The 24078-nt window shown below is 46.0% G+C and overlaps 6 protein-coding genes and 1 non-coding gene across 7 annotated transcripts; all 7 read right to left on the minus strand.

The window, feature by feature from the left end:
* Positions 1 to 1155: 1155 nt before the first annotated feature.
* LOC137911163 (beta-2-microglobulin-like) lies at positions 1156 to 3706 on the minus strand. The gene is made up of 4 exons (XM_068755580.1): positions 3593 to 3706; positions 2105 to 2377; positions 1765 to 1805; positions 1156 to 1664 (listed from the first exon to the last, which is right to left on the minus strand). The coding sequence occupies exons 1-3, from the start codon at positions 3660 to 3662 to the stop codon at positions 1792 to 1794; spliced, it is 357 nt and encodes a 118-aa protein (XP_068611681.1). The 5' UTR covers positions 3663 to 3706; the 3' UTR covers positions 1156 to 1664; positions 1765 to 1791.
* Positions 3707 to 3943: 237 nt separating this feature from the next.
* trnag-gcc (transfer RNA glycine (anticodon GCC)) lies at positions 3944 to 4014 on the minus strand. The gene has a single exon. It is a non-coding gene; the product is annotated as a tRNA-Gly (tRNA).
* Positions 4015 to 4232: 218 nt separating this feature from the next.
* LOC137911070 (beta-2-microglobulin-like) lies at positions 4233 to 5639 on the minus strand. Its single transcript, XM_068755492.1, has 3 exons — positions 5523 to 5639; positions 4790 to 5062; positions 4233 to 4589 (listed from the first exon to the last, which is right to left on the minus strand). The coding sequence occupies exons 1-3, from the start codon at positions 5578 to 5580 to the stop codon at positions 4576 to 4578; spliced, it is 345 nt and encodes a 114-aa protein (XP_068611593.1). The 5' UTR covers positions 5581 to 5639; the 3' UTR covers positions 4233 to 4575.
* A 455-nt stretch (positions 5640 to 6094) lies between these two features.
* On the minus strand, positions 6095 to 7897 carry LOC137911033 (beta-2-microglobulin-like). Its single transcript, XM_068755455.1, has 3 exons — positions 7792 to 7897; positions 7059 to 7331; positions 6095 to 6462 (listed from the first exon to the last, which is right to left on the minus strand). The coding sequence occupies exons 1-3, from the start codon at positions 7847 to 7849 to the stop codon at positions 6449 to 6451; spliced, it is 345 nt and encodes a 114-aa protein (XP_068611556.1). The 5' UTR covers positions 7850 to 7897; the 3' UTR covers positions 6095 to 6448.
* A 470-nt stretch (positions 7898 to 8367) lies between these two features.
* LOC137910893 (beta-2-microglobulin-like) lies at positions 8368 to 10865 on the minus strand. Its single transcript, XM_068755314.1, has 3 exons — positions 10705 to 10865; positions 9255 to 9527; positions 8368 to 9054 (listed from the first exon to the last, which is right to left on the minus strand). Exons 1-3 carry the CDS (start codon positions 10760 to 10762, stop codon positions 9041 to 9043), a joined length of 345 nt encoding a protein of 114 aa, XP_068611415.1. The 5' UTR covers positions 10763 to 10865; the 3' UTR covers positions 8368 to 9040.
* A 1445-nt stretch (positions 10866 to 12310) lies between these two features.
* On the minus strand, positions 12311 to 16704 carry LOC137910894 (beta-2-microglobulin-like). The gene is made up of 3 exons (XM_068755315.1): positions 16565 to 16704; positions 14325 to 14597; positions 12311 to 13645 (listed from the first exon to the last, which is right to left on the minus strand). Exons 1-3 carry the CDS (start codon positions 16620 to 16622, stop codon positions 13632 to 13634), a joined length of 345 nt encoding a protein of 114 aa, XP_068611416.1. The 5' UTR covers positions 16623 to 16704; the 3' UTR covers positions 12311 to 13631.
* Positions 16705 to 17715: 1011 nt separating this feature from the next.
* strap (serine/threonine kinase receptor associated protein) lies at positions 17716 to 24076 on the minus strand. The gene is made up of 10 exons (XM_068755209.1): positions 24003 to 24076; positions 23737 to 23933; positions 22531 to 22666; positions 21466 to 21547; positions 20489 to 20561; positions 20105 to 20204; positions 19822 to 19959; positions 19136 to 19272; positions 18866 to 19015; positions 17716 to 18464 (listed from the first exon to the last, which is right to left on the minus strand). Exons 2-10 carry the CDS (start codon positions 23846 to 23848, stop codon positions 18403 to 18405), a joined length of 990 nt encoding a protein of 329 aa, XP_068611310.1. The 5' UTR covers positions 23849 to 23933; positions 24003 to 24076; the 3' UTR covers positions 17716 to 18402.
* Between the last annotated feature and the right edge of the window lie 2 nt (positions 24077 to 24078).

Genomic DNA, 24078 nt, shown 5'->3' on the forward strand with positions numbered 1-24078 from the left:
GAAGGCTCTTTGTCAAATCATTCACGCTGTAAAATGGTGTTGCTACTTCGCGGGTTTTCACCTATCCTGGAACGTAACACCCGCAATAAACGAGAGACGACTACACCAAATGTATTTCCCAACGTTTAATTTCATTTCATTTTAAATCACTGGTACATTTGCATATTACTTATGACACATTGCTGCATCTACCTGCGTATTTTAGCTGAAGGATGCTGTTACACGCACACACATTTGTAGACACAAATGACTGTCAAATTCAATAAACATTGTTCAATAATCGAACACATTTTGAAGCTCCGTTACAATGTTAATAAAAATGTCAAAGTGATCCAGAATCCAGGATCTCTTCTGGATCATCACCTGGTAACATTCCCAACATTTTGTCCGTAACGTTTCGAGTTATGTTGCTAAGAGACGGACAGACAAACCAACGCCGGCGAGGCAAACTTCTCAAATACGATGATGCAAAAATAAAATGAGGTTCAAGTTTGATTCTGGTTGTTCAGAATTCAAATTTGATAGAATAACAACAGCTTCATTTTGATCACTAACTACACAAGGAAATTTAATATACAGTAGTACCTCAGCTTACGAATGTCCCTACATCCGAAAGTTTCAGGTTACGAAGTATCTGAATGGGAAAATATTGCCTCTCGTTACGAAGGCGTTTCAGGCTACGAAGTCAAAAATAGCTGCTCGTAGCTGCTCTGCCATTGGCTATCGCCTAAAATCTGCCTGGCAACCCGTTGCGTATGCGTGTATCCCAGCACGCTATTCGTGTCCCCCTCGTGTCACCCGGAAAAAGTGTTGACAAGTTGGGCTATTGCTCATTATGATGACGTCTGCCTCGCACATTTCCGACGGATTGTCAAAAGCCGGCAAAAGCAGACGTCATCGGATCAGTTTTTCAAGAAACGCGAGGCAGAAAACACCGCAAAGGACCAGTAAACAAAGAGGACAAAAAGTAACAGCTAACAGGTAGATTAATATTTTAAAAAAATATCATAATGTAGCGTCCGTCGGACGCTGGAATAAGCACACGACGGGTAACTCTCTGTGTGTGTGGGTGCCGCGAGGAGGAGGAGGAGAACGGGAGAGCTGCGGGAGCTACGCAGCTCTCCCGTTCCCCTCCTCCTCCTCGCGGCACCCCCACACACACACCGCCCCTCCTCCCTGGATGCCTTTGCGGACTCTCTGCAGCGTAGGAATAATGAACACTCCTAAAACATGAACCGTTACAATACTTTTGCGGGGCTTGGAACGGATTAGTGCATTTACATTCAAAATGCGTCTCTACTTACGAAGTTTTCACGTTACGAAGCTACTCCCAGAACGGATTAAATTCGTAAGTAGAGGTACCACTGTAGATGAATATCTCGAAACTCGATTTATAACGAGGCGAATGTGTTTATTAATACTTGTGTAGAATCTCAAACCGTGGTCTGTGACAGGATCAAAGCAGAGACGTTGATCAGATCAGACGAGCTGGACCGTGGATGACATTGATCCTGCAGAGCCCACAAGGTGTTGAAGCTGACGACACGATCAATCGTTGAATCAGGCTTAAAAGGCATTCGCCACATTTCTGATACGAAGCGCTGCATGACGAAGAAGAAGAAGAGCCCCACGAATGCTGGACACGCCTTCCAGTCTTCTGCCACCTGGTTGTTTAAGCACAGCATCGTTTATTACATTGTTATTGCTCTGAAGGGATTTTTGACTGCTTTGGAAAATGACTTTCATCCTAAATGTGGGACAAACCTATAGCGTCCACAGCACGGGCGGGGGTCACACATCAGTTTCTGGGGAGAAGAACAGAAAAGCTGTGAGAGCCTGGCCCCCACGCTGGGGCCTCCACGCTGGGGCCTCCACGCTAGACATGGGGAGAACCCAGAGAGAACCCACGCAGACACGGGGAGAACCTGCAAACTCCTCACGGGAAGGCAGCAAGTCCGATTGGAACCTGTGAGGCAACAGCGCTAACCACTGCACCATTACCGTATATACTATCTCAATGGCTGTATGAGATATTTATGTATAAACCCAGCAGACCTGAAGCGTTTGTTTGTTCATAAAGTTCATAAAGGCGGCAGATACCAACCCAACACGTGGGTATAGGGCCTCCCCATGTGGGTCACTCTGCAGGCGTACACCTGCCCCTCGCTGGGGGAGAACAGCACATGCTTGGTCAGGTGGTAGTGCCAGTTCTCCTCGAAGGCCAGGTCCGACTGGTTGGCGCCGAGCAGCTCCTCCCCATCCCTCAGCAGCTCAATGGTGATTTCTGGTGGGTGGAAGCCTGACGCGTGGCAGATGAAGGTGTTGGCCTTCTCCCACTCGGCTGGGAGCCGGCTGTACACCTGAACCTTGGGCGGGGCTAGAAATGAAGCAATAATTACACCTGAACTGTGGGCGGGGCTAGAAATGAAGCAACAATTACACCTGAACCATGGGCGGGGCTAGGAATGAAGCAACAATTACACCTGAACCGTGGGCGGGGCTAGAAATGAAGCAACAGTTACACCTGAACCTTGGGCAGGGCTAGAAATGAAGCAACAATAACACCTGAACCGTGGGCGGGGCTAGGAATGAAGCAATAATTACACCTGAACTGTGGGCGGGGCTAGAAATGAAGCAACAGTTACACCTGAACCGTGGGCGGGGCTAGAAATGAAGCAACAATTACACCTGAACCGTGGGCGGGGCTAGAAATGAAGCAACAATAACACCTGAACCGTGGGCGGGGCTAGGAATGAAGCAATAATTACACCTGAACTGTGGGCGGGGCTAGAAATGAAGCAATAATTACACCTGAACTGTGGGCGGGGCTAGAAATGAAGCAACAATTACACCTGAACCGTGGGCGGGGCTAGAAATGAAGCAACAATTACACCTGAACCGTGGGCGGGGCTAGAAATGAAGCAACAATTACACCTGAACCGTGGGCGGGGCTAGAAATGAAGCAACAATAACACCTGAACCGTGGGCGGGGCTAGGAATAAAGCAACAATAACACCTGAACCGTGGGTGGGGCTAGAAATGAAGCAACAATTACACCTGAACCGTGGGCGGGGCTAGAAATGAAGCAACAATTACACCTGAACCGTGGGCGGGGCTAGGAATAAAGCAACAATAACACCTGAACCTTAATGTTAATGTGGGTCACATTTCAAACCGAACAAGGTTCTAAAAGAATGTCTTCAAAACGCATGAATTTAATGTTCTGGAGCAGATTCAGTTAAAAAGGACAGCAGAAATTATGTTAATTTAATATGACACTATCTTTAAATATATTATTATATATTCTATTTATAAAATATTTGTCATCATTCCAAAATGTTATCTCTTGTTACAAAAGGTAAACAGTAAAAGTGCGGATGACGTCACGGCGCCTCATCACATTAACCCAGAATGGCGGCCACTCCGCCATTCTGACTCTTTTCTTTTATCTTTCATAGGCGGCTATCGTTCCAGCTGTTTCGACATAGTTTGGGGTAAAAGTAAACTTGAATCTACTGCGTCATGTGAGCGTCCTCCTCCCTGCCCGTGAAAAGATCCACGACACACCGTCCCACTCCGACTCGGTACTCACTGTCTATGGTCGCCATAGGAACCGACAGACACAGCAACCCGACGAAAAGCGCGCAGACAAAGTCCTTCATGATGTCCCGTTGAGACAAAGCAGAGTTCTGTCAATGGCGTGAGACGAGACAGAAGTTCTGTCCCGATCAGAACCGAAAGGAAAAAACGTCCCTTCGCTCACTGGCTCAGCGGGACTATGACGTAACACGTAGAAACAGGAAGTAGTGTGCGCGCTTGTTGTGTGTGTGTTCCACTGTTCCCTCTGAAGTGGCGAAGGGTAGCACAGATGTTACGATAAATTATAGAATAGCACCTTATTGTCGTAACACACGGTGACGCAAAGAAATTAAGAAAAGGGCGTTGCATTGGCCGGGAATCGAACCCGGGCCTCCCGCGTGGCAGGCGAGAATTCTACCACTGAACCACCAATGCACGAAGTTAGCGGAAGACGGAGGTCTTAGAAAGTATAGTAGTACTAGTAGTAGATTTAGTAGTAGTAGATTTATTTGATGACTATTTCATTAACCTGAAGGATTCCTTGTTTATTAATTAATCACATTTATTTACCCCCCCCCCCAAAAAAAACAAAAACAAACCCCTAAAACACTTTAGGGGTTTGTGTTTAAATATGACACCAAGAAAAGTCCAATCGGCTTTTATTTATTCAAAAACATGAACAAACAACTTAAAGATCCAAACCAAACAGAAATACACCCTCCCCTTATTGATCCACCTGATTACCATTAGTTTAAATCGTATGCAGAAACCAAACAGCAAAGTCTGAACAAAAGTAATCATTTGTATTACAACAGATTCGTGAAGCAAATTCCAGAAACCAAAATAACCAAAATAAAGCAGTCTTGATTCAATGAGCGGCGGCAGCAGCGTTTAGTTTTTAAATGATTGATCTCCGTAGTGATAGAGGAACGACGTCAACGGGATCCTGTTGACGGGAGACGGGAGACGGGAGGAATCCTCGCCGCCGTGCAGAAGTCACATGTCGGGCTCTGTGAAGACAGAAGAAGAAGAATTATACCATTACCCTACAGTTACTGGTCCATAGACGGTTCTACCATTACCCTACAGTTACTGGTCCATAAACGGTTCTACCATTACCCTACAGTTTCTGGTCCATAAACGGTTCTACCATTACCCTACAGTTACTGGTCTGTGTCTGATTGGACCTCATCCCGTTCTCCGGACCCACCCCAGGCGTACTCCTTCCTGTCCAGGCCGTGGGTGACCCTGCAGCTGTAGTCTTCTCCCCTCAGGGGGGTGAAGGCCACCCTCTTGTTGAGATGGAATTTCCAGTTCTTTATGAAGGCCAGGTCAGTCTGCCGGGAATCTGGGAATTCCTCCCCGTTCTTCATCACCTGGATGTTGATGTCGGGGGGGTGGAAGCCACTGACATGGCACAGCAGGGTGTTTTCCCTGCCGTACTTTCCTGGGCTGGAGGTGTACACCTGAACCTTGGGCGGAGCTGCACGCACACAGAGATGACGTCAAACCACACCCACATGCAGCACACAAGGAAGCAGGAAAGCCATACTAGGATAGAGTCTAGTCTAGAGCGTGTGTAGAAACACAATAAAATGACTCCTCATATCTCAGAATGTTCAATAAATAAGGAGGAGCCCTGGTTCGGGGCTTTTTTTAAACTTTAAATTCCTTGTTTGGACTTTCAGAATATATTTTCATGGAACGCTTCATGACTTTTGGGGAATTCCAAGTTCATAAAATGATCAATCCAGAGCAAGCAGATCAATATTCGTCAATCGTGTCTCGCTCATCAAATGAAGATCTTCTAATCTGCCTTGGATTGATCATATTGGCCACGGACGCGCGTGGACCTGATTGATCTGTGACGCAGTTTAATGGTAGCGACTTTTAAGGATTAATTTGAGGCGACTCCTTACGGAAATGGATCGAAGAGTTCTTACCGTGGTCCTTGGAGCAATACACGGTTGCCAGAGCAACAAGGAACAAAGCGAGCTTCATGTTTGATCGAATCTTCTCTTCCCAATAACAGAAATACAGCAGGATGGGAAACGTCCCGAGAGAAACTAAACCGAAAGTAGTTTAAGCAGATCCAAATAATCGCTGCCGACCAGCAAATCATTAAATCACCCTCCTGTTGCTAGGTAAAACAGGACGGACCATGTTTGCACTACTGGAAATGAAACCATCCAGTGTAACAAAAATTAAATCAATGATATGTGAAAGAAGCAAGTCGGACTCAGAATAATTCAGATTTTATCTCCATTTAAAGGCGAGAATTCTACCACTGAACCACCAAAGCGCTGAAATTAGCAGAAGACGGAGGTCTTAGAAAGTACAGTAGTACTAGTAGTAGATTTAGTAGTAGTAGAGTTATTTGATGACTATTTCATTAACCTGAAGGATTCCTTGTTTATTAATTAATCACATTTATTTACACCCCCCCCCCCCCCCCCAAAAAAAAAAAAAAAAACCCTAGAAATTTTAGGGGTTTGTGTTTAAATATGACACCAAGAAAAGTCCAATCGGCTTTTATTTATTCAAAAACATGAACAAATAACTTAAAGATCCAAACCAAACAGAAATACACCCTCCCCTTATTGATCCACCTGATTACCATTAGTTTAAATCGTATGCAGAAACCAAACAGCAAAGTCTGAACAAAAGTAATCATTTGTATTACAACAGATTCGTGAAGCAAATTCCAGAAACCAAAATAACCAAAATAAAGCAGTCTTGATTCAATGAGCGGCGGCAGCAGCGTTTAGTTTTTAAATGATTGATCTCCGTAGTGATAGAGGAACGACGTCAACGGGATCCTGTTGACGGGCGACGGGAGACGGGAGGAATCCTCGCCGCCGTGCAGAAGTCACATGTCGGGCTCTGTGAAGACAGAAGAAGAAGAATTATACCATTACCCGACAGCTACTGGTCCATAGACGGTTCTACCATTACCCTACAGTTACTGGTCCATAGACGGTTCAACCATTACCCTACAGTTACTGGTCCATAGACGGTTCTACCGTTATACTAGTTACTGGTCCATAGACGGTTCAACCATTACCCTACAGTTACTGGTCCATAAACGGTTCTACCATTTCACTAGTTACTGGTCCATAAACGGTTCTACCATTTCACTAGTTACTGGTCCATAAATGGTTCTACCATTACCCTACAGTTACTGGTCCATAGACGGTTCTACCATTACCCTAGAGTTACTGGTCCATAAACGGTTCTACCATTTCACTAGTTACTGGTCCATAAACGGTTCTACCATACCCTAGAGTTACTGGTCCATAAACGGTTCTACCATTTCACTAGTTACTGGTCCATAGACGGTTCTACCATTACCCTACAGTTACTGGTCCATAGACGGTTCTACCATTACCCTACAGTTACTGGTCCATAAACAGTTCTACCATTACCCTACAGTTACTGGTCTGTGTCTGATTGGACCTCATCCCGTTCTCCGGACCCACCCCAGGCGTACTCCTTCCTGTCCAGGCCGTGGGTGACCCTGCAGCTGTAGTCTTCTCCCCTCAGGGGGGTGAAGGCCACCCTCTTGTTGAGATGGAATTTCCAGTTCTTTATGAAGGCCAGGTCAGTCTGCCGGGAATCTGGGAATTCCTCCCCGTTCTTCATCACCTGGATGTTGATGTCGGGGGGGTGGAAGCCACTGACATGGCACAGCAGGATGTTTTCCCTGCCGTACTTTCCTGGGCTGGAGGTGTACACCTGAACCTTGGGCGGAGCTGCACGCACACAGAGATGACGTCAAACCACACCCACATGCAGCACACAAGGAAGCAGGAAAGCCATACTAGGATAGAGTCTAGTCTAGAGCGTGTGTAGAAACACAATAAAATGACTCCTCATATCTCAGAATGTTCAATAAATAAGGAGGAGCCCTGGTTCGGGGCTTTTTTTAAACTTTAAATTCCTTGTTTGGACTTTCAGAATATATTTTCATGGAACGCTTCATGACTTTTGGGGAATTCCAAGTTCATAAAATGATCAATCCAGAGCAAGCAGATCAATATTCGTCAATCGTGTCTCGCTCATCAAATGAAGATCTTCTAATCTGCCTTGGATTGATCATATTGGCCACGGAGGCGCGTGGATCTGATTGATCTGTGACGCAGTTTATTCGCAGCGACTTTTAAGGATTAATTTTAGCTGACTCCTTACTGAAATGGATCGAAGAGTTCTTACCGTGGTCCTTGGAGCAATACACGGTTGCCAGAGCAACAAGGAACAAAGCGAGCTTCATGTTTGATCGAATCTTCTCTTCCCAATAACAGAAATACAGCAGGATGGGAGACCGTCCCGAGAGAAACTAAACCGAAAGTAATTTAAGCAGCCCCAAATAATCGCTGCCGACCAGCCAATCATTAAATCACCCCCCTGTTGCTAGGTAAAACAGGACGGACCATGTTCGCGCTACTGGAAATGAAACCATCCAGTGTAACAAAAATTAAATCGATGATATGTGAAAGAAGCAAGTCGGTCTCAGAATAATTCAGATTTTATCTCCATTTAAAGGCGAGAATTCTACCACTGAACCACCAAAGCGCTGAAATTAGCAGAAGACGGAGGTCTTAGAAAGTACAGTAGCACTAGTAGTAGATTTAGTAGTAGTAGATTTATTTGATGACTATTTCATTAACCTGAAGGATTCCTTGTTTATTAATTAATCACATTTATTTACCCCCCCCCCCCCCCCCCCAAAAAAAAACAAACAAACCCCTAAAACATTTTAGGGGTTTGTGTTTAAATATGACACCAAGAAAAGTTCAATCGGCTTTTATTTATTCAAAAACATGAACAAATAACTTAAAGATCCAAACCAAACAGAAATACACCCTCCCCTTATTGATCCACCTGATTACCATTAGTTTAAATCGTATGCAGAAACCAAACAGCAAAGTCTGAACAAAAGTAATCATTTGTATTACAACAGATTCGTGAAGCAAATTCCAGAAACCAAAATAACCAAAATAAAGCAGTCTTGATGATGATGATGATGAATATTAGATAGAATGTTAGAGTACAAGTACAGTCACACAGTAGCATGTATTACAGTACAAATAACATCAAACATCCTGTCTAAGAGGAGCATTTCAAAAAAGCCCTTGCGGGCTTGTTTCCGTTGAAAGTCCTTCGTACATAAATCATCCACAATTAACAATACAAATAAAAATAAGACCAATATTAAATTACACAATTGATGCAACGTAACATTAGAAAAACAAAAAGAAAATGATTTTACACCGCCAGTGCAAACTAACAATTAATCTAAAATGACTCAATGATTCTAAAATGACTAAAATGATTCAACGAGCGGCGGCAGCAACGTTTAGTTTTTAAATGATTGATCTCCGTAGTGATAGAGGAACGACGTCAACGGGATCCTGTTGATGGGAGACGGGAGACGGGAGGAATCCTCGCCGCCGTGCAGAAGTCACATGTCGGGCTCTGTGAAGACAGAAGAAGAAGAATTATACCATTACCCTACAGTTACTGGTCCATAAACGGTTCTACCATTACACTACAGTTACTGGTCCATAGACGGTTCTACCATTACCCTACAGTTACTGGTCCATAAACAGTTCTACCATTACCCTACAGTTACTGGTCTGTGTCTGATTGGACCTCATCCCGTTCTCCGGACCCACCCCAGGCGTACTCCTTCCTGTCCAGGCCGTGGGTGACCCTGCAGCTGTAGTCTTCTCCCCTCAGGGGGGTGAAGGCCACCCTCTTGTTGAGATGGAATTTCCAGTTCTTTATGAAGGCCAGGTCAGTCTGCCGGGAATCTGGGAATTCCTCCCCGTTCTTCATCAGCTGGATGTTGATGTCGGGGGGGTGGAAGCCACTGACATGGCACAGCAGGATGTTTTCCCTGCCGTACTTTCCTGGGCTGGAGGTGTACACCTGAACCTTGGGCGGAGCTGCACGCACACAGAGATGGCGTCAAACCACACCCACATGCAGCACACAAGGAAGCAGGAAAGCCAAACTAGGATAGAGTCTAGTCTAGAGCGTACCTGTCAACCTCCAAGGCTCCATGGCCTTACAAACCGTTGATTTTTTCCTTACAAAATACAAAATAACCTTACACCATATATTTTTTTTCAAATGCGTTTATTTATATACATAGTTGGACATTATTAATTAGGATACAGTTTAATTTTGATATTTTAACTAAACTAAAATATCCATTAATAATGCTTGTAATTTAAATTTTTAAATAAGAACAGATATTTCGGGGGGAAAAATCGTTATCATTTTTATTTTTGTAAACCAAACTTAAGTATCAATCAATGATGCTTGTAATTTAAATTTCAAACAGGGACAGAAAAATACAAACCATTGCTGGCTTGTGATTGGGAAACATGTTTTTCACGTTTCTTGATATTCGGTGCAGACCGGATGGGACTGTAACAGTTCGTGTTCGCGTTCGTAATTCCTGCTCTGCAGAGAGTCAGTGAAGGCATCCGGGGAGGAGGGGCGGTGTGTGTGTGAGCGTGGGGGGGGGGTGAGAGAGACGGAAGAGGATATCCGTCCTGTCAGCGGCGCGGTTACCGATTAATAAAAGCTTGTTCTGAGACCCATCTCGTCCTTGTTTCAGCGTCTGACGGACGCTACAAATGTGCCTTTTCCCGTACAGATGTTCTTCGACGCCGTACACGTCTTAGAATGCATAAAAACCGTACTTTGTACGGCAAAAGCGTACTGGTTGACAGGTGCGCTATAGCGTGTGAAGAAACACAATAAAATGACTCCTGATATCCCAGAATGTTCAATAAATAAGGAGGAGCCCTGGTTCGGGGCTTTTTTTTAAACTTTAAATTCCTTGTTTGGACTTTCAGAATATATTTTCATGGAACACTTCAAGACTTTTGGGGGAATTCCAAGTTCAAAAAATGATCAATCCAGAGCAAGCAGATCAATATTCGTCAATCGTGTCTCGCTCATCAAATGAAGATCTTCTAATCTGCCTTGGATTGATCATGTTGGCCACGGAAGCGCGTGGATCCGACTGATCCGTGACGCAGTTTATCCGCAGCGACTTTTAAGGATTAATTTGAGGCGACTCCTTACTGAAACGGATCGAAGAGTTCTTACCGTGGTCCTCGGAGCAATACACGGTTGCCAGAGCAACAAGGAACAAAGCGAGCTTCATGTTCGATCGAATCTTCTCTTCCCAATAACAGAAATACAGCAGGATGGGAAACGTCCCGAGAGAAACTAAACCGAAAGTAATTTCGGGAACACGGGGCCAAACGGTCCGACCTTTGCCGACAGCGCCACTTCAGGACTTGCAACCTAAAGATCTATTTAATTTGTTCCGTTGGTCCCAAACTCGTTTTAGCGGGTTTCCCCACCCACAGGTCCGCTCACAGAGATGACCAGCACGGCATTAGGAATTCAAAACATTTATTTACACTCTAAAAACAAAAGAAAACATGAAAAGAAGAGACAATGCAGTGACAGTCTATACGCCCCCCCCCCCCAATCAGTGGTAAATGGGCCACAGGTGCCCCCTCCCACACCTGCCTGCCCAATTCACCCCAATCATCCGGTTACATTCCTCCACCCCTCCGAGTTATCGGTGCCCCGCCAATAAATCATAATATAAAAACAAAACGGTTTTCTAAAAAAACAGTCAAAAACCGGGCATCACCCAAAGGTCAGCGCCTGAGCCCCAAATACACCAGCGTACGCCACAAAAATGCGGCCCCAGAAGAACAGCCGGAACGACCCTCAGTCTGTTCTTCCCGCTGGTGATTCCTCCAAATGTCTGGCTCTCGCGCTGAGCCTCGCCCGGTCGTTCCCCGTCCTCCGCGGGGCATCAGACACAGCCACGCCAATCCGGCCACGCCCATCCAGACGCCGATCCAGCCACACTGCCATGCCGATGTCCACGCTCCGGCCTCGCCCGGGCTGCATCCCCCTCCATTCGCAGACGACCCGCAGCTCCCGCTCCATCACTGGAGTGTCCTGGCGGTCGTCTCCCCGAGTCCCTGGAAGGGTCGTCTGCAGCCAAAGCCACTGCCTTGCCTCAAAAAAATAAAAAAAGAAACAAAACAAAAAAACCCTACCGATGCCGTGCTGGATTGTGATCCTGCCGACAACGCCAAAACGTAGCGTCGGGAATATGGGGCCAAACGGCCCGACCTTTGCCGACCACGCCACTTTAGGACTTGCAACCTAAAGATCCATTTAATTGGTTCCGTTGGTCCCAAACTTGTTTTAGCGGGTTTCCCCACCCACAGGTCCGCTCACAGTGATGACCAGCACGGCATTAGGAATTCAAAACATTTATTTACACTCTAAAGACAAATGAAAAGAAGAGACAACGCAGTGACAGTCTATACGGCCAACCTGCCTTCGAGACGGGGAAAACACAAAATGAGGACTCTGGAACGAGGGAGGGGAAGCACCTATATACGCCCCCCCCCCCCCAATCAGTGGTAAATGGGCCACAGGTGCTCCCTCCCACACCTGCCTGCCCAATTGAACCCACTGAACCACCAATGCATGAAATTAGCAGAAGACGGAGGTCTTAGAAAGTATAGTAGTACTAGTAGTAGATTTATTTGATGACTATTTCATTAACCTAAAGGATTCCTTGTTTATTAGTTAATCACATTTATTTACCCCCCCACCCCCCCCCCCCCCAAAAAACAAACAAACAAACCCCTAAAACATTTTAGGGGTTTGTGTCAAGAAAAGTCCAATCGGCTTTTATTTATTCAAAAACATGAACAAATAACTTAAAGATCCAAACCAAACAGAAATACACACTCCCCTTATTGATCCACCTGATTACCATTAGTTTAAATCGTATGCAGAAACCAAACAGCAAAGTCTGAACAAAAGTAATCATTTGTATTACAACAGATTCGTGAAGCAAATTCCAGAAACCAAAATAACCAAAATAAAGCAGTCTTGATTCAATGAGCGGCGGCAGCAGCGTTTTGTGTTTTTAATAGGGGTGGGACATTAACGCGTTAATTACAATTAATTAATAAGAAGGACGTTAATTAATTCAAAATATTAACACATTTTAACGCAGTTTGCATGTCAAAAAACCCGGAACGTCTGTCAGTTCACCATGTCCTGGTACGCCACTTATACTGACGCACACAGTCCCAGGCTGGCTTGGGGACGAATGGAGACGGGAGAGAGTACTTTTGTAATGTATTTGGTCCGTGCCTGGATTCCGTAGTCACGTGATGACGTAGGCACGTTAGCTTGTTGCGTGCGCCGATGTAGCATGTAGTTCCGTGACTGACTGCGCCTCATTAAAAGATAAGTTTGTTCCTGAATCTGCCCCCTCCTTCCTACCATCCGTAGAGGTGAAAGACATAACAACTTTGCTGGACGTTAAATTCATTTTCAAAAAACGACCAGATGGGAGAATAGACAAAGCCACCGCGTATTGCAAACTATGCAAAAAAGAGTTTGCCTACCACAGAAGTACTTCGCAGCTAGCACAGAAACGGCTCGCGCTAGCGGTTCTGGTCAGCAGCCGCTTGACCAAATGACAAATGGATTGAGACGGAAAATGAGCAAGTCAACGTCGGGAACAGCGACGAATTCACTCGCAAAGTGGGTTGCCAAAGACTGTAGACCGCTATCAGTGGTAGAAGACAAAGGTCTCCAAGATGTGCTACGGACAGCTGCGTGTGATGAAACTTTTGAAATGCCGTGCAGAAAGACTATTTCAAGCAAAATTCTGCAACTGTACTTACCTTTGTTTACAATTTTGAAATGAAATGAAATTACCAGCCATTAAATGAGCTTCAGGTAAAAGCCATGTCTGCGTGTATTATTTGATAAGTCGTCCAATACAATTTATTTGCATTTGCTTTTGAGGAAATTATGGTCATGCGATTAATTTCGATTAATTAATTACAAAGCATATAGTTAATTAGTTTAAAAAAATTAACCAAGTCCCACCACTAGTTTTTAAATGTTTGATCTCCGCAGTGATAGAGGAACGACGTCAACGGGAGACGGGAGGAATCCTCGCCGCCGTGCAGAAGTCACATGTTGGGCTCTGTGAAGACAGAAGAAGAAGAATTATACCATTACCCTACAGTTACTGGTCCATAGATGGTTCTACCATTACCCTACAGTTACTGGTCCATAGACGGTTCTACCATTACCCTGCAGTTACTGGTCCATAGACGGTTCTACCATTACCCTACAGTTACTGGTCCATAGACGGTTCAACCATTACCCTACAGTTACTGGTCCATAGACGGTTCTACCATTACCCTACAGTTGCTGGTCCATAGACGGTTCTACCATTACCCTGCAGTTACTGGTCCATAAGCGGTTCTACCATTACCCTACAGTTACTGGTCCATAGACGGTTCTACCATTACCCTACAGTTACTGGTCCATAGACGGTTCTACAATTACCCTGCAGTTACTGGTCCATAGACGGTTCTACCATTACCCTACAGTTACTGGTCCATAGACGGTTCTACCATTACCCTGCAGTTACTGGTCCATAGACGGTTCTACCATTACCCTACAGTTACTGGTCCATAGACGGTTCTACCACTACCCTACAGTTACTGGTCCATAGACGGTTCTACCATTACCCTACAGTTGCTGGTCCATAAACGGTTGCACCATTACACTAGTTACTGGTCCATAAACAGTTCTACCATTACCCTACAGTTACTGGTCTGTGTCTGATTGGACCTCATCCCGTTCTCCGGACCCACCCCAGGCGTACTCCTTCCTGTCCAGGCCGTGGGTGACCCTGCAGCTGTAGTCTTCTCCCCTCAGGGGGGTGAAGGCCACCCTCTTGTTGAGATGGAATTTCCAGTTCTTTATGAAGGCCAGGTCAGTCTGCCGGGAATCTGGGAATTCCTCCCCGTTCTTCATCAGCTGGATGTTGATGTCGGGGGGGTGGAAGCCACTGACATGGCACAGCAGGATGTTTTCCCTGCCGTACCCTCCTGGGCCGGAGGTGTACACCTGAACCTTGGGCGGAGCTGCACGCACACAGAGATGACGTCAAACCACACCCACATGCAGCACACAAGGAAGCAGGAAAGCCAAACTAGGATAGAGTCTAGTCTAGAGCGTGTGTAGAAACACAATAAAATGACTCCTGATATCTCAGAATGTTCAATAAATAAGGAGGAGCCCTGGTTCGGGGCTTTTTTTAAACTTTAGATTCCTTGTTTGGACTTTCAGAATATATTTTCATGGAACGCTTCAAGACTTTTGGGGGAATTCCAAGTTCATAAAATGATAAATCCAAAGCAAGCAGATCGATATTCGTCAATCGTGTCTCGCTCATCAAATGAAGATCTTCTAATCTGCCTTGGATTGATCATATTGGCCACGGACGCGCGTGGATCTGATTGATCCGTGACGCAGTTTAATGGTAGCGACTTTTAAGGATTAATTTGAGGCGACTCCTGACTGAAACGGATCGATATATCAATCAATCAATCAATCAATCAAATCTTTATTGCAGACACAATGGTCCAATTAAAAAGCACACATAACATTTACAACATTTACACAGTAAACACAGTAATCCTATAATAACATCAGGTACCAATGACACCAAATACCTGAGTTAAACTTCACAGCACTTAGGCTTGGCTGAGTCAGTGTTCTGATGATGTCATTCCCTGAGTCATGCAGCCGACATATAAACCTGTCTGACAGGTGCCTCAGCTGAGCATTAAGGGCGTTAACCCCGGCACCACAGAACATCTCACTGGCGCTGGACCATCTTGGCTTCCTGAGAAGTATCCGCACGCAGTCATTGTATGCCATCCTCAACTTCTGCATGCTGGCCTGTTTGTACTTGATCCACAAGGGGGCAGTATAGAGTGGCGTACAAAAGGCCCTGAAGAGGGTGACTTTGACCACTTCAGAGCAAAAACTAAATTTCTTCTTCAGCATGTTAGCCTGCGCATACGGCATCCGCCGCTGTCTATACACGTCATCATCATCTCCCAGCTGGTCGTTGATGATGTCATCATCATCTCCCAGCTGGTCATTGATGATGTCATCATCATCTCCCAGCTGGTCATTGATGATGTGGCCCAGATATTTAGTTCTGCTGCAGACCGACAGCACTTGCCCTGACAGATAAAATCTTGGGAAGTCCAAACCCTTATCCTCTCTGGTTCTGCAGACCATGACGGCACTCTTCTTGGCATTATATTTAACATCAAACCTGATACCATAGCCAGTGCATATGTCCAGGAGTTCCGACCACATAGATAGAAGTACAGGGATTAACCTGCACAAAAGAGTGAATGAAAGCGAGTTTGTTCAGATATTCATCCTCGTTCTCCTTACACTCGTACGGCATGCACACATTAAGAACCATGCACTCCTTGCCCCCAGACTCATACTTCACAGCAACAGCCCAGCCTACATCTAGCCGAATGGCACTGAGCACTGAGTCCAGTCTCTTGTGCCAGAGGATAGCAACACCTCCTGCTATTCTCCCCTCTCATTACGCACAGAGACAGGTCAGCAGTTGATTCTCCAACACCATGAATAATCATCATTAAAAGCATTCAAAAGGCCCAGGTCCTGTTTAGAGAGGAGAGAATGTCGCATTCTAACAACAATTTATCCACCGTTACTCGGCGCGCTCTGTCCCCGTCGCTGCCCCCGTCGCATACGAGCCGACTAGCATAGCTAGTTAGCCGTGGTTTCGCCGCGCGCGTTTACACCGCTAGCAGGCTGATACGGTGCCGGTTTAGCCGCCACCGCGCCCGCTTTACGCGGCTCATAGTAGCGCCTAATCATCGAGCCCTCAGGCCAGAGATCGGGCGTGTACATCTCTGCTGCTTCGTTACACTCCGCACCCACTTTGAACGAGCTGTACCGAGCGCCAAAAGTAGCTACAGCTACACGCTCAGCTAACCTCGTGTCCTAGCTTAGCTCCAAGATAGGCCGATAACGTGACCGACTAAAGAGTTCTTACCGTGGTCCTTGGAGCAATACACGGTTGCCAGAGCAACAAGGAACAAAGCGAGCTTCATGTTTGATCGAATCTTCTCTTCCCAATAACAGAAATACAGCAGGATGGGAAACCGTCCCGAGAGAAACTAAACCGAAAGTAATTTAAGCAGATCCAAATAATCGCCGCCGACCAGCCAATCACCCTCCGGTTGCTAGGTAAAACAGGACGGACCATGTTTGCGTTACTGGAAAATGAAACCATCCAGTGTAACAACAATTAAATCAATGATATGTGAAAGAAGCAAGTCGGACTCAGAATAATTCAGATTTTACCTCCATTTAAAGTAGGTGCGTTTACACGGACACGTTTAATCAGATTAAAAACCTGATCGGAATAAAAATGCTTAATGTATTAGTGTGACCCAATCAAGATGAATCCGATCAAGATTATATTCCGATCGGGAGGGGTGGTTTATACCGATTGATGATCCGATCGGGGCGCACGAAAACACTTAATCCGTTTCGGTACAAGCCGTCCTTACTGCGCATGTCTGTGACGTCAGCTAAACGCGCTTTTGTTATTCCCTGAAGCTAATTGAAGCAGAGCGAGCTAAAGACAGAACCGGTCAATATCTGAGACAAACACGTTGCCGGAGACATTAAAGGAGGAAACGAACAGAGAAAACTGGGAAAACGCACAAAATAACACTGACGTTTCAAGCAGAAAGGGGCGGGGGCATGTTTTGTTTAGAACGGAAGTCGCTACGGCTTCGTCTTCTACTATTTCCGGTAGATTTGTTTAGATTTATTTATTCCAATCGAAAGTGTGATGCATGAACATACAAGTCCTAATCGGATCAATATTTGTAGGGACCATAAACACGGTGCAGCCGATCATAATTTTACTCCACAAACTCCGATCGGATTAAATAAAAGCCAGATAGGGTCTATAGGGTTACCATTTTTCCTTCATTCTTTTGACACGGAGAATAATTCAATGAAATTTCACACATTTTGTGGGACCGCCAAAGACGTGCGTCTCTTCATTAATCTGCTGAGTTTGCGTTTTTGTTTTAGTTTACAGTTTAAAAGGAATATTACGTATATTACGCACCAAATAGATTAGTGTCCGCCTCGATCCGGGCTCTACACAAAAACAACACAAAACACAAATTTGTTCTTGTTGCAGGAGTAACAACTTAAACAGCAACGCTTTTATTTCCATCACTAGAGAACGAAAATGAAAAGACCCAAAAAACTAAACAAGGAAAGGGTGACGTTTCTTCCTTTGCAACATCGTCCCAAAACAAGATTTTTTTTTTAATTTAGACCCTCGGCTTCATGACTCCGTCAGAGCAGCAGCAGCTGATCAAAGAAACGCTTGTGAAGAACTGAAAACGCCTCAACTTTTAGCACAAACTGCACGACTGATGGCATCCGTGTAACTTTGAACTGAAAACAGCAGCCTTGGTCCAAAACGTTAACATTCTGAAGCCAATCTTGGCACCGCGAGGTTTGCCAGGGGATGAATTCAAGATGTGAGGGACGTTAAAATAAATGTACGCAGAGAGAGAGAGACAGCGCTGGACTGATCAGAGATAAAGCAGGCAGCGATGAGCCGACGCTCGAAAGCTCTACGGCTTTTGCTCTGCAGACTTTACTGTCCAAGTACATAAATTCAAGTGTGACTGTTTGACGTGTGCAAAGGCTTTCTCTGTGGCATCCCTCATCAATAATAGCTCCTGCAGAAGGAAGCTGCTCTGGACTTGGCTCCTTGCTGGGGCCTAAAGAAGAAAAAAAAAAAAAGACAATCCTGGGAAATCCCTGCGTTCATCCTCATCTTCTCTTGCTGCTTTGCCTTCAGGCTTTAATTTCAGGGGCCGGGGTGTGAAGCGGCTCAGAGTTCTCTGCAGCCAGGTCCTCTGAATGAGGACAAAAAACAACAGGAAGTTAGGAAAACTCGGACAAAAACAACAGCAGGAAGTTAGGAAAACTCGGACAAAAACAACAGCAGGAAGTTAGGAAAACTCGGACAAAAACAACAGCAGGAAGTTAGGAAAACTCGGACAAAAACAACAGGAAGTTAGAAAAACTCAATCACACCATGGACATAAATAACCAAACATAGGCGGAGTCCCTGTTAGCGCGTACTTGTACTCGTCCATCTCCTTGCGTGTACACAAGATGGCTTAGCTAGAAATGAACCTAGCAAAGTCTTACGCTAAATGTTTAGCCTCATTAGCTTTGAATCATAGCAAGCTTGTTCCAGATCAAACAATGACGACGTCAGCGAGGACGCGAGTAAGTGTCGGAAGGCCGTTACCGGGGAGGACACACTTCCACAGGCCGTAGGTTTTCCCCACGGCGGTCTGCCACAGTCGGAGCGTGCCGTCCTCGGAGCCGCTGCCGTACAGCTCGCCGTCCGGACTGAAGCGGACGCAGTGCACCGGACCAAAGTGGCCCTTGTAAGACTCTGCAGACGGGAGGGAGAGAAGAATGTTGACACCATTTTGAAGCGGAACCACCCAATCCTTAAAAACGCAACAACGGCTTCGACGATGTTCAGTCTTTACAGTGGGAGAGTCTTCCTCACCGAGCTCTTCCTTTGTGCTGTAGTCAAACTTGTAGAGCTTGAAGTCTTCTCCACCAGCAACAAAGAAGTCCTTCTCTGGGTGGAGGGAGGCCGAATTGATGGGGGCTGGAGCCTCCACTGATTTGATCAGGTCCAGGCTGGAACAGCAGAAAATTATTTTAACGAGCCACAAACTCATCTTCGTCAAAGAGACGTCAAAGTTTGAGAAATGCTACAACACAGCAAGTCTCAAAACAGACGACGCAGGTTTCCCTTTACAGCAGAGTTAATGCGACTGGATCAGCACGGAAGCACCAGTGTAGCGCCTACAGGCGACATCACTGCGGACACGCCCACTTCCAGGATCCATCTAAAGAATAATAAACAAACTTCCGGGATATATCTAAGGAACAAATAAACACACTTCCAGGATATATCCAAAGAATAAACAAACACTTCCAGGATATATCTAAAGAATAAACAAACACTTCCAGGATATATCTAAAGAATAAACAAACACTTCCAGGATATATCTAAAGAATAAACAAACACTTCCAGGATATATCTAAAGAATAAACAAACACTTCCAGGATATATCTAAAGAATAAACAAACACTTCCAGGATATATCCAAAGAATAAACAAACACTTCCAGGATATATCTGAAGAATAAACAAACACTTCCAGGATCTGAAGAAGACAGCGAACCTCAGAGCATTGTAGAACGCGATGGTCCTTCCATAGGTGATCACAAGAACGTGCCCGTCTTCTACATACTCCATGCTGCTCACACAAGTATCAAACGTCAGTGTCTTCACTTCTTCCATGGAGCTCCTGTCCCAAAGCCTGCACGCACACACACACACACACACACACACACACACACACACACACACACACACACGCACACACACACACGCACGGTCTCTGGTCTGTTTGCTGACTCTCAGAATGATGAGCGATGAAGACGATGAAGATGACCGTCACTGACCGTACGGTTTTATCATCAGCAGCAGAGAGGATCTGCTTATCGCTGTTGCACCACAAGGCTTTTTTGATGGCAGAACTGTGACCTGCAATCTCCTGAGGAGCTTCAGGACACACAGACAAGACTTCTGGTTACGCGGGAACACAAATTACCCCACACTTCACTGGCACTACAATGTCTCCTCCTTTAATAGATGTGGAATCTTCCTCGTGTCCAGGGACCATTTAAAAATAATACCCATAATACACCAATAAAGGCTGCGTTAGTAGGGAAATAGCAGCGGCAACGGCGCCGTGCCCGGTGCACGCGTAGATGGAGCCCCGCGGCGTCGTACCGGCACACGCCTGCGTCTCTCAGAGCCAGTTTCATCGAGGACGTTTCCCTCACCTGCCTCGGGGCTTCTGAGATCATAGATGCGCAGCAGCTTATCATTTCCTCCAGTAAGAAGATGGTCGCTGTCCTGAGAAGCAGAAACATACCGCATATATATACATATACACACACTTATATATATATATATATATATGTGTATGCCGTTATAATTTCACGTGTTCCCTCGGTTTTTTTTATCTCGTTTAAGCAGCGTAAAGTCAATAATGAGTCAGGATTATAAATCGAATAAAGTTTGAGTGTTTTCATTAAACACAAAGAAGGTAAGGAAATACAGACGTGGGATTGGGTTCTGAAGAAGAGTCCCGGGTGTTCTACAGCGGTCCTTCGAGGACGGGCTAACCTTCATCCTGACTCTTCCTCGCTGGAAGCGTGTGATGTAACGTCCCGTCTGAAGACGCATCACTCGGGCATGTGTCGTGTTTTATATGCGAGAAATTCAAAGTGTATAGAAATAAACGGCTAAAGGTGCTGTGCGTCCTGCGTGTGGGAAGCGTGACACGTTACAAGGAGAGATTCTTCACCAAGTGAGGAACCGATGAGCTCCAAGAAAAGAACGTTTCTTTTAACAAAGTCATACTGAAAACACGGTCCATCTCCAGGCGACTCGTGCACCAAGTCCGCTCTGCATAAGACGTGGAGACACGCTAGGAAACGAGGCAATGAAACCTTGAAAACTGCTTCGGCACACAGAAACCAAGAACCCTGGATTAAAGGACAAGAACCCTGGACGGAAAGGCAAGAACTTGGAATATTTTGAAAGAACAAAAACATGAATATGAAGAAAAGAAGTAAGTGTGTAAAAATTGCCCGGCATATATCCCGCATGTTGGCCATTTTGTACTTTGCCGTCTTACGGCCAGGCGGTCGGAACCGACCTCGGTCGTAACTCGGATAGTACCTGAACCCTGCATATAAATACACACAAACTAAAATAGAAGCAATCCGAGGCACGTTATTTGAAACGAACAGACCTGAGTGAAGCTGACAGTTTTGACGATGTGCTTGTGTGCCAGCGTGAGGACCTCGTCTCCGCTCACTGCGTCCCACACCTTCCTGAAACACACAGGCAGCACCTTTTGACACTTGGAACACCAGATAGTTTATAGAAACGGTCTTTGCATGCATCGTTTCTGAAAGCAGGCTTCGGAGAGCAATCTGGGGTTATTTGTGCAACGGCGGTAACCAGCTAGCATCCTGCTAGCATCCTGCTACCTGGTGGAGATGTGACCGTGTCCCTGGGCAACCATTAGACGAGTCCCGAGTCCTGTAAATGGACATTTATCTGGTGCGTCGTATTTCTTATGGGAAATATAGTTCCGGTTTTTGAACATTATTAAGGAACAAATCTTGTTGGAGAACCGAGGTTCCACTGTGTACATATATATATATATATATATATATATATATATATATATATATATATAAATATATTTTTGTTTCTGTTTTTTCCCATCGATCCCTGCGTGGACGCCGCGGAGCGCCCGCTCCTTATTGCTCATTTCCGAGAGGTAGAGAGAAGCTTCTTTTTTGGGGGAGGATCCGGCCGCATGGCCGCCGTGACATCGCGGCACACAAACCCAGCCGAGCACGCGAAGCGGCGCCGACAGCCCGGAGCGGCTCGGAGCGGCTCGGAGCGTCCGGACGGGGACCGGGAGACGACGAGGAGCGTCCTCACCGCGGACATGATGGACAGTCAAACTCGCGGCTCCGCCGTTTCCTGATATTCGGCAGCGATGCTGCGTTTCTGAGGAACCGTTTGTCACGTCTTGGCTCCTCCCCTTTCTGTGAAGCGTGTAACTGTACGTAACAATGCACTTAATACATACTCGCAACGCTGCCGCCAGTGCATCCCGTGAGTCACGCGTACTTTTACATTTTGAAAAGCCCTCCGCATCTCCGAAGTACGTCGTAAAGTATTTGCCAGCGCGCTCGTTTGTATTTGACGTTTGCGGAATGACTCGTAGTTGCGATTCGCTTCAAAGCCGCAGGCAGGCAGCAACTTGCCGCCTGCCTGCGTGACTGGACCGGCCACTCACGCTGTGAAGTCGGCCGCGGCAGTGGCTGCCTTGGTGGCATCCGTGTTCAGGGTGGCTCCCCAGACAGCACCTTTGTGACCCAGAAACGTTCCTATCCAGTCCCCTGTGTCTCCCTGGCGCAACATGGGCTTGCCATCTGACGAAAAAGCACAACGACAACACAGGAACACGTACACAGGTCACACCTTAGGGCTCACAACGGGAACTTGTCGACCGACACACCTGGATAATTTACTGTCCTTGTTTAAAAACACGACATTCGGTGTGGAAAAGAAGTTTTCAGCATAAAACCAAATATACAGTAACATATAAGATGTTAGAGCTTCGAAACAAAAAAGTCAGGACACGGAGTAGCATTCACATTTACACCTTAAAACTTCGATCGCCCACTACTACTACTACTACTACTGTACTTTCTTCTTGTCCCGTGAGGGGTCGACACAGCAACCCAACGTTCTCCACTTCACCCTGTCCTTTGCATTGTCCTCCCCGACACCAGCCACTCTCATGTCCTCCCTCACTACGTCCATGTATCTTCTCCTGGGTCGTCCTCTAGCCCTGTCCCCTGGCAGCTCCATCCTCAGCATCCTTCTACCGATATAGTCCCCGTCTCTCCTCTGGACATGTCCAAACCATCAAAGTCTGTCCTCTCTGACCTTCTCTCCAAAACGTCTGACCTTCACTGTCCCGCTTATCGTCTCATTTCTAATCCTGTCCATCCTGGTCACTCCCAAGGAGAACCTCAGCATCTTCATCTCTTCCACTTCTAGCTCCGCCTCCTGTCTCTTCCTCAGAGACACTGTCTCTAAGCCGTCCATCATGGATGTCCTCACCACTGTCTTGTAGACCTGTCCCTTCATCATCCCTTTCCCATTTCTTTTGCTAATGCCTTTCAACACGCAACTCGAATGAATTTGTTGCTCACATTTAGCGTAAATTGCATTCATCTCCCTGAGATATGACTCTTCATGGGTTGCGAGGCATAGAAAATGTCGGGAACTCCCTGCACCAGGCACCACCACTCAACTATCAAAGCGTAACCCTAAAGCCAGACTGCTAAATACTCCCCAGAGAGGTGAAACGTCTTCAAACCTTGTCCAGTCGCCTGAGATTCCACTTCAAGGAACACCGCGACCTGACGGATGACAATCTACATAAACAAATACCCTAAAATTACCCCCCCAAGACCTTCAACTTTGGCCTCACCCTTGCAGGCGCTGATGAGAAAGTAGCCGTAGGGAGTGATTCCACTAAAGGCGAGGTCCACCACAGGCCGTGTGTGCCCGGAGCAGGTGAGCGGGGTCTGCCTCATCGCCATGGTCCTTCAGCCGGGCGGGACGCGGTACTTCTCGTGGCAGGCAACAGTGCGACGCTAGCAGCTAGCTAGCTAGCTAGCTGGCTGGCTGGATGTGTATGTTTACGGGTTAAAACAAAAACAAGGCAACAAATATTTTTTCTCCAATAATGGCTACCTGTTGATGAGCTGAAAGAAGTGAAATCATGGGTTTGAAAAACTAAACGGCGGGTATTCCGCCGCCCCCCCCCCCT

Source organism: Brachionichthys hirsutus, chromosome 22, assembly GCF_040956055.1.
Source record: "Brachionichthys hirsutus isolate HB-005 chromosome 22, CSIRO-AGI_Bhir_v1, whole genome shotgun sequence".
NCBI lineage: Eukaryota > Metazoa > Chordata > Actinopteri > Lophiiformes > Brachionichthyidae > Brachionichthys > Brachionichthys hirsutus.